Source organism: Genypterus blacodes, unplaced genomic scaffold (assembly GCF_046128005.1).
Source record: "Genypterus blacodes isolate CSIRO-AG114 ecotype Tasmania unplaced genomic scaffold, CSIRO-AGI_Gbla_v1 ptg000216l_1, whole genome shotgun sequence".
NCBI lineage: Eukaryota > Metazoa > Chordata > Actinopteri > Ophidiiformes > Ophidiidae > Genypterus > Genypterus blacodes.
In genome coordinates, this window is record NW_027467015.1 from 317,501 (window position 1) to 331,872 (window position 14,372).

General features: G+C 45.3%; 1 protein-coding gene across 1 annotated transcript in view; it reads right to left on the bottom strand.

The window, feature by feature from the left end:
* Window positions 1-14,372, bottom strand: part of rhbdl3 (rhomboid, veinlet-like 3 (Drosophila)) — a 38,735-nt gene that overhangs the window by 10,131 nt on the left and 14,232 nt on the right. Inside the window, exons 4-6 of the mRNA XM_076170228.1 lie at window positions 5,863-6,021; window positions 2,222-2,446; window positions 1,613-1,761 (exon numbers count right to left, since the gene is read on the bottom strand). Of these exons, the coding sequence (XP_076026343.1) occupies window positions 1,613-1,761; window positions 2,222-2,446; window positions 5,863-6,021 (533 nt within the window). The remainder of the gene's footprint in view (window positions 1-1,612; window positions 1,762-2,221; window positions 2,447-5,862; window positions 6,022-14,372) is intronic.

Sequence of the window (14,372 nt, forward strand, 5' to 3'; positions counted from 1 at the left end):
AAAGCTTTTAGGCTCTCCGAATAAACTTGATTAATGTTTGAGAAGAGCTGCAGTTTGTTTGCAGTAACCACAGAGAAACTTGTGTTTGCTTGTGTCTTTGTTTTTGTTTTTATCTGAAATCAATAAGATCTTCTCCACCTCTTGACTTTGGTGCAGACATAAGTTTCTTAAGGATTAAACAAAGCCGAGCACAGATCTGGATGTTCAGAATTCTCCCACAACACGTGATTGTGATTGCTCTTAATGGTCACCAGTGCTTTTTGTGATCATCAAACCAAATACTGCACTATAGACAAATCACAGTGAGAGAGATTTCACATGCGTCTATTCTATCTAGAGTGACTGCAAGGGTCAGAGTTGATGAGCCGCATTAAAACATAATGTAGAGACATTAGCCAGACTAACTAGGCAGAAACAAGTGCGGTGTTTTTAGAATGATGATTTCTGTGTTTCTCCTCCCCGCATTTCACACTCTGAGCAATCAGATGTCATTCGGTGGAAAACACACTCGACTGATGTGCAGCGCAAATATTTGGGCCGGGAAACGCGAGGGGGGGGGGGGGCAAATGTGCCGTCTGTGGCAGAAAACAAAGAGTTTATGGTGATGTCATCTCCACTTTAAGAAGCTCCAGAGGTTAATGCAGACATTTAAACATGTTTCATCACAAATTGTTTTAGATCTCTATCTAGTGTAAGGCTTTACTCTTATTCCTCTTATTTTGTCCATCTCTGTCAGATGCGATTCCTTTCCGTTGCCGCTTCCCTCAGTATGTTCCCGAGTAATCGATGCGTGTTTAACATCCGCTCATCCATCCTTTCATCCCCCTGAGTTCATCTTTTCACACCACAGTGTTCCCAGTACCTTCAGGTCCTCCTAATTAAATTACAATTTTATTACAGCTCACTATTGCCTGCGACTACATTTACCCAGCGGGGTAATTAAACCTGGATAACCTGGCCCGGCCTGATAACACAGTGTTGTGTGGCGTTTGAGGAGCGGAGGAGAGGGTTGAGAACAGATGAACGAAGCATGAAGGGACTGGGCAGAAAGTGAGAGAAGCAGGACAGCCAATGGAAGACAGAGGGTGGACAGGGACATGTAAAGGTGGATTTTATTCAATCATCTGTCTTGTTAATGTTTAGCTGATTCTCTCAAGATGGGAGCGAGTGAGAGTGATTATGAGGAGAGATGGCCTCCGTGCTGTGATGTGACAGCAGCTCTGCAGCGTGTACACATCATAACAATAATCCAATAACTTCCGTCCTCGTTTGAGGACATGCGATACTCCCAGTGTCCCACAATGCACTTGTTTATTTGTTTGCTATGCACATGAAAGCCCTTAGTCATCCGGGGGCACTTCAGGTCAGGCTGTCATCATTAGAATCTTCAGCTGTGAGTTGGTGGTGGGCAGTGAAGCAGCATTTATACTGGGGTCGTTCACACCTCGGGCCACGCAACTTAAAATGTTACTCTTACGTCCCATGACTCCCTGGTGACCAAACATGGGAACTGCGCCAAAGTGTGAACGACAACTTGAAAAATAAGTGCCAGTTAAATCGTTGACTTGGAACTGAAGAGCCTACAGGGATGAGGGGGAAAATGTTTACTCACCCGGTGTGCATGAAAATGTAGCTGAGGTATCTCCAGGCCTGCGCTCGCAGCTGGGGGTGGTAAGGCAGGGGGCTCTTTAGGAAGGACGGGCTGGACACCTGGAGCACCAGGCGGTCCAGCTGAAACCCATAGTACATGAAGACCGCTACCTGGGGGAGCGAGGATGGGTGGAAAGCAAGGTAAGTGATTACAGGATTGATAATATGAAGCACACCCCCACAGTCTCACCAGGACAGCTGCTCAGTGTCATTAATCAAAGCAAATTGTCCCAGTAATTAGATGAACGCTGATTACACTCTATAGACTTAATTTAGTAACTTATGTTCAATAATAATCAGCCAAATTGCATCGACACAGGGTGGAAGGGGAGCTGAATAAAAACCCTACTGATCAATAAGTCAAGAGACACCGTGTTCATTATTTTGGGGCAAATTCTCTTGTACAAACACAGAAAACTGCATCAAGTCCAAGAGACAAACTAACACACATGTGGTGAGTTATTGTGGGAAGCTGTTTTTGTGTGTTAAATGTGTGTAACACCTGTTCCTGTCACTTATTTCACCCCGAATATGCAAATAACTCTTTACATGGACATATTGAGTTAATTACCTCAGCAATGGTGATGGCCAGAATGAGCCACGGCGGGGGGCAATAAGTGTAGCTGTCAAAGTACCACTTGCGGTCGACCTCGCGGGGCAGCGTCTCATAGGCCACGTGGCGGACCAGCCGTTGGGACAGACCCAAGCCCGCCTCGTCCCTCAGGCTGCAGCCTTTCAGCTGCCTGCTGCCCTGCAGAATGGCCCGCCGGAAACTGTTGGAGCGCTTGTTGCTCATCTGCAGAGAGAGAGAGAAAAAGAGAGAGAGAGGAAAGTGACAGAGGAGATGAAAAGAAGGGGACAGCGGAAGAGGATGAGGAGAAGGTTGACGAGGAAGGAAAAAGAATGGCAGGGAGAGAGAAGGAGGAAGGAGTGAGAGAGACGGTTATGATCATTTTTAAGTCCTTTCAAAGCTGAGTATCATAAGGACTGGCCACACACATACACACCAATCCTCCTCAATCCAGACCACTGACAGGCCCCTCCTGCCTCACTGTGGCAACAGAATTCCTCTGGCTTCGCCTAGCAACCTCCAAACACTTCATCCAGAGCAGCACAAAGTGCCCCTCTGCCCATTTGCATGTACACCATGCTCATTTCCAGACATGAATGTGTGTGTGTATGTATCCATGTTGAAGGTATTTCAACATGCACATAAACATTGCACATAAATATAATCAATACCAGTGCTGCTTTTGAAGGACACACCCTTCAAAAGCAGCACTGGTATTGATTATATTTATGTGCAATCGTTCTCTGAGAGTCAGACTCACATCTTTCAATTGGTGGGCACCTCCAAAGATCACCACCTCACACAAAGCAGGCTCCTCCACAGTGGAAACGAGAGGAGCAAACCAGATTCTGTGGCACCTCCAGCCTGTCAGATCTGTTCTTCTCTAAGGTAGCAGCCACAACAGAGCAACACTACAGTAAGCATGCGGGACCAGGGATGTTTAAATATGGATGAGAAGTCCCACAGGCTCCTCCAGCTGCTGGTTTATCACGGTTAGAGCAGCCCGGGCGTCCTGTCCACACACCCACACTCTCTCACACGCTCACTCTCTGATTCTGCACTATTGGCGTCACACTCCATGACTCAACTCCACTGTTGCGTTTTAGTGTCACGGTTTTATTTGGGCGTAATAAAAATGAGTAATGTTGTTTGAGTTTTTTTACAAGGGAAGAGATTGGCAATGAAGACAAATCTAACGTGGCATTGTGGTTTGTAGATAGAAAACTAAAAGGAACAAGCGAGGACGAGGCTGATATAGTTGAGGTGCAGTTATCGGTGAGTAAACATAGAGGTACATATAACAGTTCAAAGGTGTGTGAAACGAGATAAGACTAAAGAGAAAATAATAAGAAAGACATCCAATCAAAACAGTGTGTGAACAGTTGGCTGCAGGTTCCTCTGGCGCCATGTAATGAGACTTTTAGTGTCTCTGCAGGGATCAGTGTTTGGAAATAAACTTCACAGAGACAATTATTTCAGCCTTTGTGTCAGACTCTGAGAGCTGCGGGAAAACGATTACAGGTTACCATGGCCACTTCTACACACACACACACACACACACACACACACACACACACACGGACCTCCCCCGGGCAGCCATGCTCCATAAGGACAGTTGATTCTAGGTGTGAAGTAACTGCCATTCTTCTCCCCTTTGCGTGGCATGAAAGAGAGAGTGACGTCCTGTCTGTTCAACCACTGGCAAGAGGAGGAGGGGAGGAGGCGAATGGGACAGATGGGTGTTTTACTGTTTGATGGAGGAGGGGGGACTGAGGAAGATGAAGAAGACTGTAACGGGAAGGAATGGATGAGGCGAGAGTCGAGTTGTAGCGCTTCATGAATCACATTGTGGGGAAATTGCGTTTTTTCTTCTCCCCTCTGCCCGAAGACGTAACACAAGACATATAACAATTGAACCACACCGGCAGAAGGAAAAGAGCATTTAGAGCCTGTACGAGACCAAACCTGCTACTGAAACCATTTATCCACGGCTGAGTCAGGGTGAGGAACGAGAGACGGATGGACAGGAAAACACAAGTCGAAAGGCAAAAGAAGGGAGGAGGTCCAGGGGAAGGAAAGGGAAAGGGTTATCAGAACAGAGAGAGAGAGAGAGAGAGAGAGAGAGAGAGAGAGAGAGAGCGAGAGAGAGGGAGAGAGAGAGAGAGAGAGAGAGAGTGTGCCACGATCGGACTGTGACAGATCAGTGAGCGGGCAATTACTGACAATCACCATGATGGAGGAGCGGTGGCGCAAAAGAGAGATGGTGCGACAAATAAACCCATCACAGTCCGTCTCCGTCTATCCTGCCTTCCTTCCTTCCCCCTCACTCTCCTCTCCCTCCCCTTCCTCCTCTACCTTCACCCAGCATGCGAGCAGAAGGCCTGCAGAGCTTTAATCGCCGTAAGATTCATAACTTTCGTCTGAAGTTCTCATCTGGGCTCTGACCTTTTGACTTTTATCGCATTGTTACGCAGAAAAACAACCTGATCAGAGGATGAGCTGAGTGACATTTAAAAGTGGAGGATGATGGTGAATTTGCACACAGTTTGTTTAACTGCCTGTGAGGATGAAGGCCGAAAAGGAAAAAGGTTTTACGTGCAACCCAAAACAACACAAAGAGCCACGGTTAAATGTCTGTGTAAGTGCAGTTTGAATAAACTCTCAGTCTCGCCTTCGTTCTTTCCTTTCCTCCCTCCATCCCTCCCTCGCCTTATTGCTTTCCTTGTCCGGCTTATGTTGTGGTCTGTTGTGGGAAGGGGGGGGGGCGTTTGGGTGTACACACACACACATACACACACACACACACACACACACACACACACACACACACACACACACACACACACACACGCAGAGATACATGCACCCCATTCCTCTTTGTCGCCTTTCCAGTAACACACCAAGCCCCACGCCCTGTCGTGTGACATGAATGGACCAATAGGAAGCCGACAACAAAAAGCCCTTTGACATTTTTCCAGGCGTCCCACAGGCCCCCATTCCTCGCCCACTGTACAAGACAATGAACAGCTCAGAGGGCGACAGCCAGCGAGAGAAAGGGAGAGCACAAACATTTACCAGCACCAATGAATTCCCCACATTTTGCACCAGACAGACACACACCTGCCAACATGGCCCCCCTCGACCATTCCTAACCACCAAGCAGTTATTGTTTACCACACAACTAATTCCACGGCAAGATGACTTTGCACCGTCTCGGGTCAGCAGCTCAATTTCCCACGAGGAAGCGAGAGCAGACAGAGATAAAGAGAGACAGAGAATGAGGAGGATATGAAACAGCTGCAGATGCTTGAGTGAGACTCAGCGCCGACAATCGGCAGCCAGCAGCAGTTTGAAGGTGAAACACAAAGTGGGGCAAGGTGAACGTTAAATTCATCACTGCGCCGCAAGTGGTTTCCTATTGGATGGCGTCTCCACCCTGAAGCTGGCGTGCTCTTGGAATGGAGCTTCGGTGGAACTGGATGGACCTTGATGGAACTTCTTTCACTCTTTCAAGAGAAACTGCAGAAATCGTACTCGTCTTGTGACACATGCAAATAAAAAAAATGCTCTCTTCAGCTCTCTTTCCCACATGAATCATGATGTCAGTGAGTATTAATGATAAAAGGCTGTAATCATCTCACCAGGTTGACAAAGTCTTGATAGCAGATTTTCCCATCCGCATTTCCGTCTGCGAGGGCCAACAGGACTTCCAGTTTGTGGGGGTCAAACTCCGAGCCGTGGGCCTCCAGCAGGTCCCTGAACCTCTCCGTGCTGATGAAGCCTGAACTCTCTGGGTCATACTACAGTTGGACACACACGAAGACAGAGCGATGAAGACTATGCAAGCACCAGAGCAGCCTCCAAATCAAACAGTATCCACACAACAAGCACAACAAAGAATGCAGCAAACTCATACATATCCAAACACAAGCATGAATAGCAGAAGTTCACGAGGGGTCAGGAGCATTCAGTGAATACATTTTCTGTGCTGCCAAATATCAATATGCTAGAAGAAAATGGCAGTGGTAACATTTAGCAGCTTCGACCCTGTTAGACACTTGACCCTGCATTTGTTTTTCATAGAATAGCAGCTTAAGCATTGAAATATTTCTTTTTAAAAAGCCAGCAACTGAGAATTTATGTAAGACCTTCAGAGTGAAGTTAACATGTTTCAGTGATGGCTTAGCACTTGAATGTGAAAAGCTGCATCACCCCTGACATTCAAACTTTTCTTTCCTTTCGACATAAAATTTGCAGAAATCAGAATAAAACTTGAACCACTTGATGCCAAACTTCACCCAAGCAAGAGAGACTTGACTTGTAATATTAGAACCTTTTCTGTTTGTGATGGAGTGGGCTGTTGTTCTAGTTCTGAGCTCATAGGCTACAGCTGTGTTTCTGTAGCTCCTGTAGAAGAAACATCCTGTAATTTGGCCGCCCAGAGTTGTTTAATTTGAATGTCAGGTTGTTTACGAGACCTCTGTGTCGCTGTGTATGGGCGTAAGCAAAGTTTGCACAATGGCATTTTAAGACATAAACATGTGACATTTGCACAAAACGAGTTAGGCATCAGATGCCAGCATCCCGGAGACAGAAATAGTCCCGGCGTACGCAAGTGTGTTTGCCATACGCAAGTTTTGGCAGACTGGGAGTAAAGTCAGGCTGGTAGCCAACGCAGTGTGCTCCATCAGATGACAACAGGGTGAACACACTTTTGTTATTATTCCAAATGTTATCTAATGTGCAATGAAGACATTTTGTTTGTCATTTTTTGAGGTTGGACTGCAGGGTGTGGTTTAGTCTGATAATGGCTTTAGTGAAACGTATCTGGCTTTTGACAGTTTAAGATACGGTATATTGATTGTATATTATATGCAGAATATTGTGCAGTGAGTGAGTATTAGGGCCAACAGTTAAACTATTAGGACATTAAAATAATCATGCTGGGCTCAGCTGCTTGCTTTGATCGCTCGCTACGTCACAACTTCATACCTGTAACATTTTGATTACTCTCTTTTAACTTATTTTTGCAGCAGCAGCCCTGATAATCTGTGGTAGACAAGCAGAGAGACACAAGGTGCAGCAAGAAGACAGAGAATAATAGAAGAAATCGATCCTGGCTCTAAATGGATCCACACAGGAGGATGATGAACGGTGTGTGACTGTGGGATTGGTTTTACTTTTTCAAAAAAGTAGGCCAAAGTATTCAAATGCAAACTTTTCCAAAAGGTCAAACTAAGACGATTTTCATGAAATTGTGCCAGGAACTGAATTTGTCATCTTGTGATTCATTATCAAAAAGAAGTAAAGCTATGATGGACAGAGTCAACAAACACAGTGTCATCATTCTCCTCCTTTACATGGACTTAAGACGGCATACAGACAATTTAAATGCTAGTATGACAAACGCAGACACTCAGTCTTTTGTGCTGTCAGACCCCGTAGTTACTGCAGTCTAGAGTGAGCTGATAATAACAGTCATGCTGCCATCACAACACGTAACCACGGCAGAAGTGAGCTATTTAAAATGACGGGAGAAGGTCTGAGTGTGTGTCCATCTGCCACATGGCATCCGACAGAAGAAGACGAGGAGGAGGAGAAGATGAAGAAGAATTTCTATTTATGACGCTGCCTTTCCCCAACACTAACACCGTCCTTTGAAGTTAAATAAAATCAGACTTTAATTAAACTGGAACTCCTGAGTCAAACGGCAAAGATAAATGTCAAGGAACTTTCTCACACACAGCACATGACACACACACACACACATCTGTCACTTTACATTAAGCACCAAAATAAATCTCTTTGTCTCCCTCTCTTTCTCTGTGCAGACACACACACACTCACACAGATCTTGACAAAGACTAAGCAAAGCTACCATAGAGGGGAAACGGACTGACCTTCTCTTGCAGAAAACCAGCCAGTTTGTGCCGAGGACATTTACTCATCGTGAAGTGACGTGTGTGTAATGTGTGTGTCCCTGTCATGTGTGGAGGGTTATTTCAAACCAGGACTAAAGGATTACAGGAATCCAAGACCCCCAACATGTTCCCCATCTCTCTCTCTCTCTCTCTCTCTCTCTCTCACTCACTCACACACACACACACACACACACACACCAACAACCCTAGATCCCTCACAATCACCCTCAATGACTGCCACACACAAAACACCCCCCTAACCTACATTTATTTGGCACCTCTCTCTCTCTCTCTCTCTTTCTCTCTCGCTCGCACACAAATATTTTCTTCTCACATATCCCAACCACAGACAATATATGCTGGAAGTTCGGCAAAAAGTGCACAAATAACACACTTTCAGGAGAGGAACTGTGTGTTTTAATGACCGTCTCTGCCTGTGGTGTTCTCGGGTTTATCAGCGCATTGAGCCACAGCTTTCCTTGGCCACCAACAGTTTCTAAATGTGTGACACGGAGATACAGACGTTTCAGAAATATTATTACTACTGACTGTGTCCCATGAGGCTTGTTTGGCAAAAAACAAAACCCCAAGGGAGTGTGAAGCAAAATCCCTTAGATTAAAATAATAGCTGCACACACACACACACACACACACACACACACGAGGAGGAGGAGGTTGGGTAGGTTGTTTGTGTGTGGAGCGGGTGAGGGGGGGTGGGGGGGTGTTAGGTTGGAAACAATGCAGGGCTTTTTGTTTGTATTAAGCCTCATTTTCATAAAGCTGCATGTTAAGGAACTCGAGGGTGTGCGGCATGTGCAGGTCATGGAGTTTACAGAGTTTCGCAGAACGCCTGGAGAAACCGAGTTGCCCAGGCAACCTTACAATAAGGCTACAGTGAAAAATACGCTGGAAAAAGAGTGTGCAGAGGGTTTGAAGCACAGGATGAAACCTTTACACAACCTTTTCAAAAAGGTCTCAGTCTTTGCCACAAGGAAACCACTCCTCAACACAACACACGCCTATCACACACACAAGCATATCTAGCTGAGTCATGTTTAAACACACAATGATCTTTTTTCTAATTTGGGGCATTTCTGGTAATATTTGCCACTCACTTATCAGGTCTACATGCGTTTGAATGAACCCTGACCCATTTCTTTGACACTGCAGAAATAGAAGCCGTGCACGCAACAATTAAAGCAAAACCTTAATAAATCTTGTGAATTCCCAACAAACTGATCCTGTCCTGCAAAAACAAGAATGCGAGTTTAGCGAGTAATCGTACAGAGTGAACTGAACTGGTTCCTTTGGGCAATGATTTGAAGACCGTCCGTCAGCTGCTGTCACCCTCCACCTCACAAATTGTATTCTATCAGGCAGAGAAGGCCTCTGCAGGAAGCCCAGAGGTTCATTACGAGCCATTACAACATGCTGATTGAGTTGTCGTCCTGCGTTTCCTCCCACCCATCAAATCCTTTCACAGTAAGAGGAAGCGAAAAGAGAAAAGTGTTTTTTTTAGATGCCACTGACACAAGCCCTGGCTGACCTGCAGGGACTTGGCGGTGACCTTTGACATTTTGACCCAGCGCAGCATGGGGTCACTGTCCAGGAATTTCCTCTCTAGGAGCATGGAACACAGGCAAAGTGGAAGTTAGACGGCAAATGGAAAGACACACCAAGACTTTACTTTCCCACACAGCAAACTTTTGTACATTTGCACCTCACTAACGCTCTTACACCTGTTTCACACATACTTCATGTACTGATGAAACGTGGCGTGCAAGTGTCTACCGTGGACTGACAAAACGCACAGATTGAAACTCAGTGTAAATTAATTCTGACAGCTCAATAACCACTTCCTGACATCAACTTCAGACGCACAAAAGACGGAAAAAAAATGAAAAATGATCAGTGGCTACATTGCTGACGGTAAACTAATGTTTAAAATAATCGCCTCAGCAGAAAACCGAACTCCCAACTCCTTTGTTGACATCATCAACATTTCAGACCAGATCAGCATCCTGATAGCTCCTCTGGATGCAGTTCATGCCAAGCAACGGTAATGCGATGGCTTTGAAACGGCATGAAGACATTTGCTGCAGCTCAAAATAGTATATAGTAGAGATACTGTGTAGAAGTTAATGTATATCCACTGAATCCACTGAACAAATTCACAGAACAGATAATTGTGATTGCGTAAATCACAGGTATTGCTCTGGCAGTTAACCTCTTCTGCATACTTAAAACTACAGGCACCATTTCATGTTTTCTGAAATATTCAGCATTTTCCAGCTGAAAAATCCTCATTAAAACATATTCAAATGTCTCCAAATCTTCTTCAGGCACATCATGACTTCAGGCCCCTCTAACTTCTACATAATTTCAGGCAGAGAAAACATTGAAGTACTGTATTTTTCAGGCCTTCAGGCTTTCAGCCACCCATTCAGCGTTTTCAAATATTCCATATATCTTTCAACTTGTCGGTTCTTTGTTATTTTCTGGCCTTTTTGGATCATTATACATCCCTATGTTCCGGAAGTTTGCATGCTTCTTAAAGTTAAATCTGTTTTCAAATAGCACTGACGGTTTTTGCATTAGAGCTAGTTGTTCAACCTGTGGTTTTCCAGGAATTTTCTGCCTTCACACTGACTCAGCTCTGTGTCTCTGCTTAATTGGCTGCACCTGTTGTTTATAAACAGTCTGCTGCTTCAAAGGATTTGAACTTAAGCTGTCACTCACTGCTCACTCAAACTGCTTGTAACTTCTTCACTCATTCAGTTATAGAAACCATTTAAACATTTTCCAGTACTTCAGGCTTCATTCTTCCAGGTTTTTTTCAGCGTTTTCACATATTTCACAGGTTTTTTTAAATTGCCAGTTGAGGGTTTTTAAAGTGTTTTAAGCCATTCCCATTCTGATCCCATATAAATTGGGATACACTGGGACATTATACTTTCACCCAGGTTTGTCCTGAAGCTCTATAACATGTATGACCAGTCTCAAGGAGGTGCAATAACACTGCATGTCACAGCAGGGGGGCTCACTTCACCATGGTTACCGTCACTACCTGTAACCTAGAAACCAAGTCAAAACTTATCTCGATTTTGAAACACACAGCTGCACGCTCCCTAATTATTTGCACTTTACATACAAACACTACAGAATATGTCTCCGCATTATAGATATTATTACTCAGTGGAATTACATGTGTGGAAAGCAAACAACCAACACAGTCAGCACAGCACTAAATCACACAGCTATGTTAATATCAAATATTTAAATTACCCGAGAGAGGGAGAAAGGGAGAGAGAGAGACTGAGAGAGGGAGAGAGAGAGTTTCCTGTTGCTGCCTCTATCTGCTGACTCAGAGACAAATGTACTCTTAAACTATTAACCAGTGTGTGTGTGTGTAAGAGAGGTATACTTTACTGCACGGCAAACACATCATTGTACTCCAAACAGATGTACTACGAGTGGTCGTCAATACCTGGATCAATGTGATTACAAGCCATAATTACACAACAGAACCACCTGTGAAGCAGTTACCCATTCACCGAACAAAGTAGATGTGAGAGCGGCATAATTAAATAAATTAAAATTGAAATCGTGACATGAAAATGTGCCAGAATTAATTTTACCCTATCAGCTGTGCTCTTTAAACATTCTCTGCCTTTTTACTTCTAACAACATTGTCAGTGATCATCCCATTGATCCAAACCGCCCTCTGTCTGTCAGTTGTGAGCGATGAGACTGATTTCTACAACTGGAAAATAGGCGCTTAGCTCTGACGTCGCCTGGAAGTGGGATGAGAAATTACACAGGCTTTAAATGACTTATTCTTTATCCGTGTGTAGCTCTTTCTTTAAATTTACTCCGGAACAAAAGCTTCAAAGCAACAAAAAGATGGAAGGACCTCGCCGATGTTCTGTGTGTATTACGCACAAGCAAAATCAAACAGATAACCCAACAAGGTCTAATTTCCATGATTCATGACTTCACACACACAAACACACACACAGTTCATCAGCCTGTAGGCGCTTCCTGTCTGGCTATTCCCTCGATATGGAGCAATTAGCGGTTGTAATAAAAAGCCGGCCTTGTTAGAGAAGACGAGGCTCGTTCGTCTTTCTGCTTAATGACTCCGGAGCGCCGAGGGAGGACAGAGGAAGACCAGTGGCACATCACTCACTGACCATCACTCACACACTCGCACATATCGCAGATTGCACACGCACAGAAACCCATATATCACCTTTTCATGTTTATCAGGGTTCATTATTATCTCCATCTCTCTCCATTCCTCCCTCTCTTTAGTCACATTATCTGACAGCTGGAAGGCCACACGATCTTTCTTTCTCCCTGGCTTTGATCACCAAGTGCTCTACGGTTATCGAGCTCAGTATCTGCCCGGTGTGGTGGAGCCCAGGCCCCGAGTGTGACGCAGCTGAGCGCTTTAGGCTGAGCGGAGCTGACAGCAGTGTGTCAGCAGGCCGCAGCTCTAAACGGAGAGGTGAAGAGGTAAACACACAGACAGAGAGGATATCACCCACAAGACCACAGACACAGAGGAGGGGAATCCTGAAGATGGAGAGGACCGTCATGCATCTGTGTGTGTGTGTGTGTGTGTGTGTGTGTGTGTGTGTGTGTGTGTGTGTGTGTGTGTTCTCTCTCTGTGTCCATGTCCCCCATCTGTCTGTCTCTCTGTCTTCCCTGCAGTATCAGGCACTAGCCGTTGGGTCGTACATTGTTCTTTGACAGAGAGAGAACTCAGACTTACACGCAGACAAAAGTGAAGCTGTACACAGCAGAAATGTCCTGTGTTCTAATCCTCTAACACAAACGGACGAGAGAAATCGATCTTCTATAATCACCGACACAATTAAATTGGACTTTACCCGTTTCCCAACTGGGAACAAGCTTCAATCGCCACACTCAAGACGGCCAGATACCAGCGAGATCCCCTGCTGGTACTGATTGACAGCTGAGTGGCACGGTGACAGCAGAGCGTGGTGGGATGCAGATGCAGACTGGTGATGAGCTGCCACGGCTTCATGCCATTAATTATCCAGACATCGCCTCTCCCGTCACAGAGGATTGTCGAGGAAAAGGTCACCCGTCTGGTTCGCATAAAGACCAGCTCGCCGCAGATGTCGCGGCCCCCCGCTAACACGGCCCACGTCACACTTTGGAGACGGGATGATAATGCCGCGACACAACTTCTAATCACCTTCGTTAATGTATTCATCAACAACACCTGGATGCCAAGGCCACAGAGGAAACGGATGAATAAGGTAGGAAGACAAAGAGGGATCGGGAGGGGCGCAGATGAAGATACGGATGGCGAGGAGGAGGTGGAGCAGAGAGCAGAGACGGAAAAGAGGAGGGTATAAGATTTAGAATACTTGCTTTAGAAAAAGGAGGAGGAGGTATAAATAGATGATGAGGCAGAGGTGATACATGGTGAGACCTCAGTGTGATGTGTTGGTCTCTGTGCTGGGAGCTCTGCCACAGTCTGAGCTGAGCAAACCCACAAACAACAAGACCTCACCAGGGGGTGTTTGGTAATAAATATGCCACACTTGCTCGTTTAAAAATCGTTGTTTGTTACACCTTGAATGTAACGTAACGTAAAAATGTGTGAAATGTTATCAAAGCTACAAATCTGTGCCTTATTATAATTGTCCTTGTTACACCATCCCTTTGGCATGTTACATTGCTTAGTTAAAGTCTTTGCAATGATGTAAACCTGAATTAAATGTTGGTCTTGACGTTTTCATCAACTAAACTTTAAGGATCAGACAACAGTTGCTTGTTGTGGGAACAATCCAGCTTCCTGTTGGGACAAACGCCACTGTAACATCGTCAGACAGGTGGTGGGAAGACTTTATTATTTTTGCCTACCCTTTGACAGCCCCCCACACCCCACTCCCCCACTCCCCCACTCAGAGTCAATTAAACAACAGTCTGACTTAGCATACATCAGCAAGATGTACGGTGCAGAGCGGGCGACCTCGCTTTGTCCCAGCACAGCATTCTCATATAATCCACTCACACACAAACAGCAGCACCATCCACTGGGTTCCTCCCTCCTCTTGTTTGAATAGAAGCAGTGTTTCTCTCTCTCTCTCCCCCCCTCCTTCAGGGATCTCCAGGCAAAAGACTGAGGGGGCGACCGACTGCACAGACTGCACACTTGAACTTGTTATTTCCCAAGCTTATTGTGCCAAAGG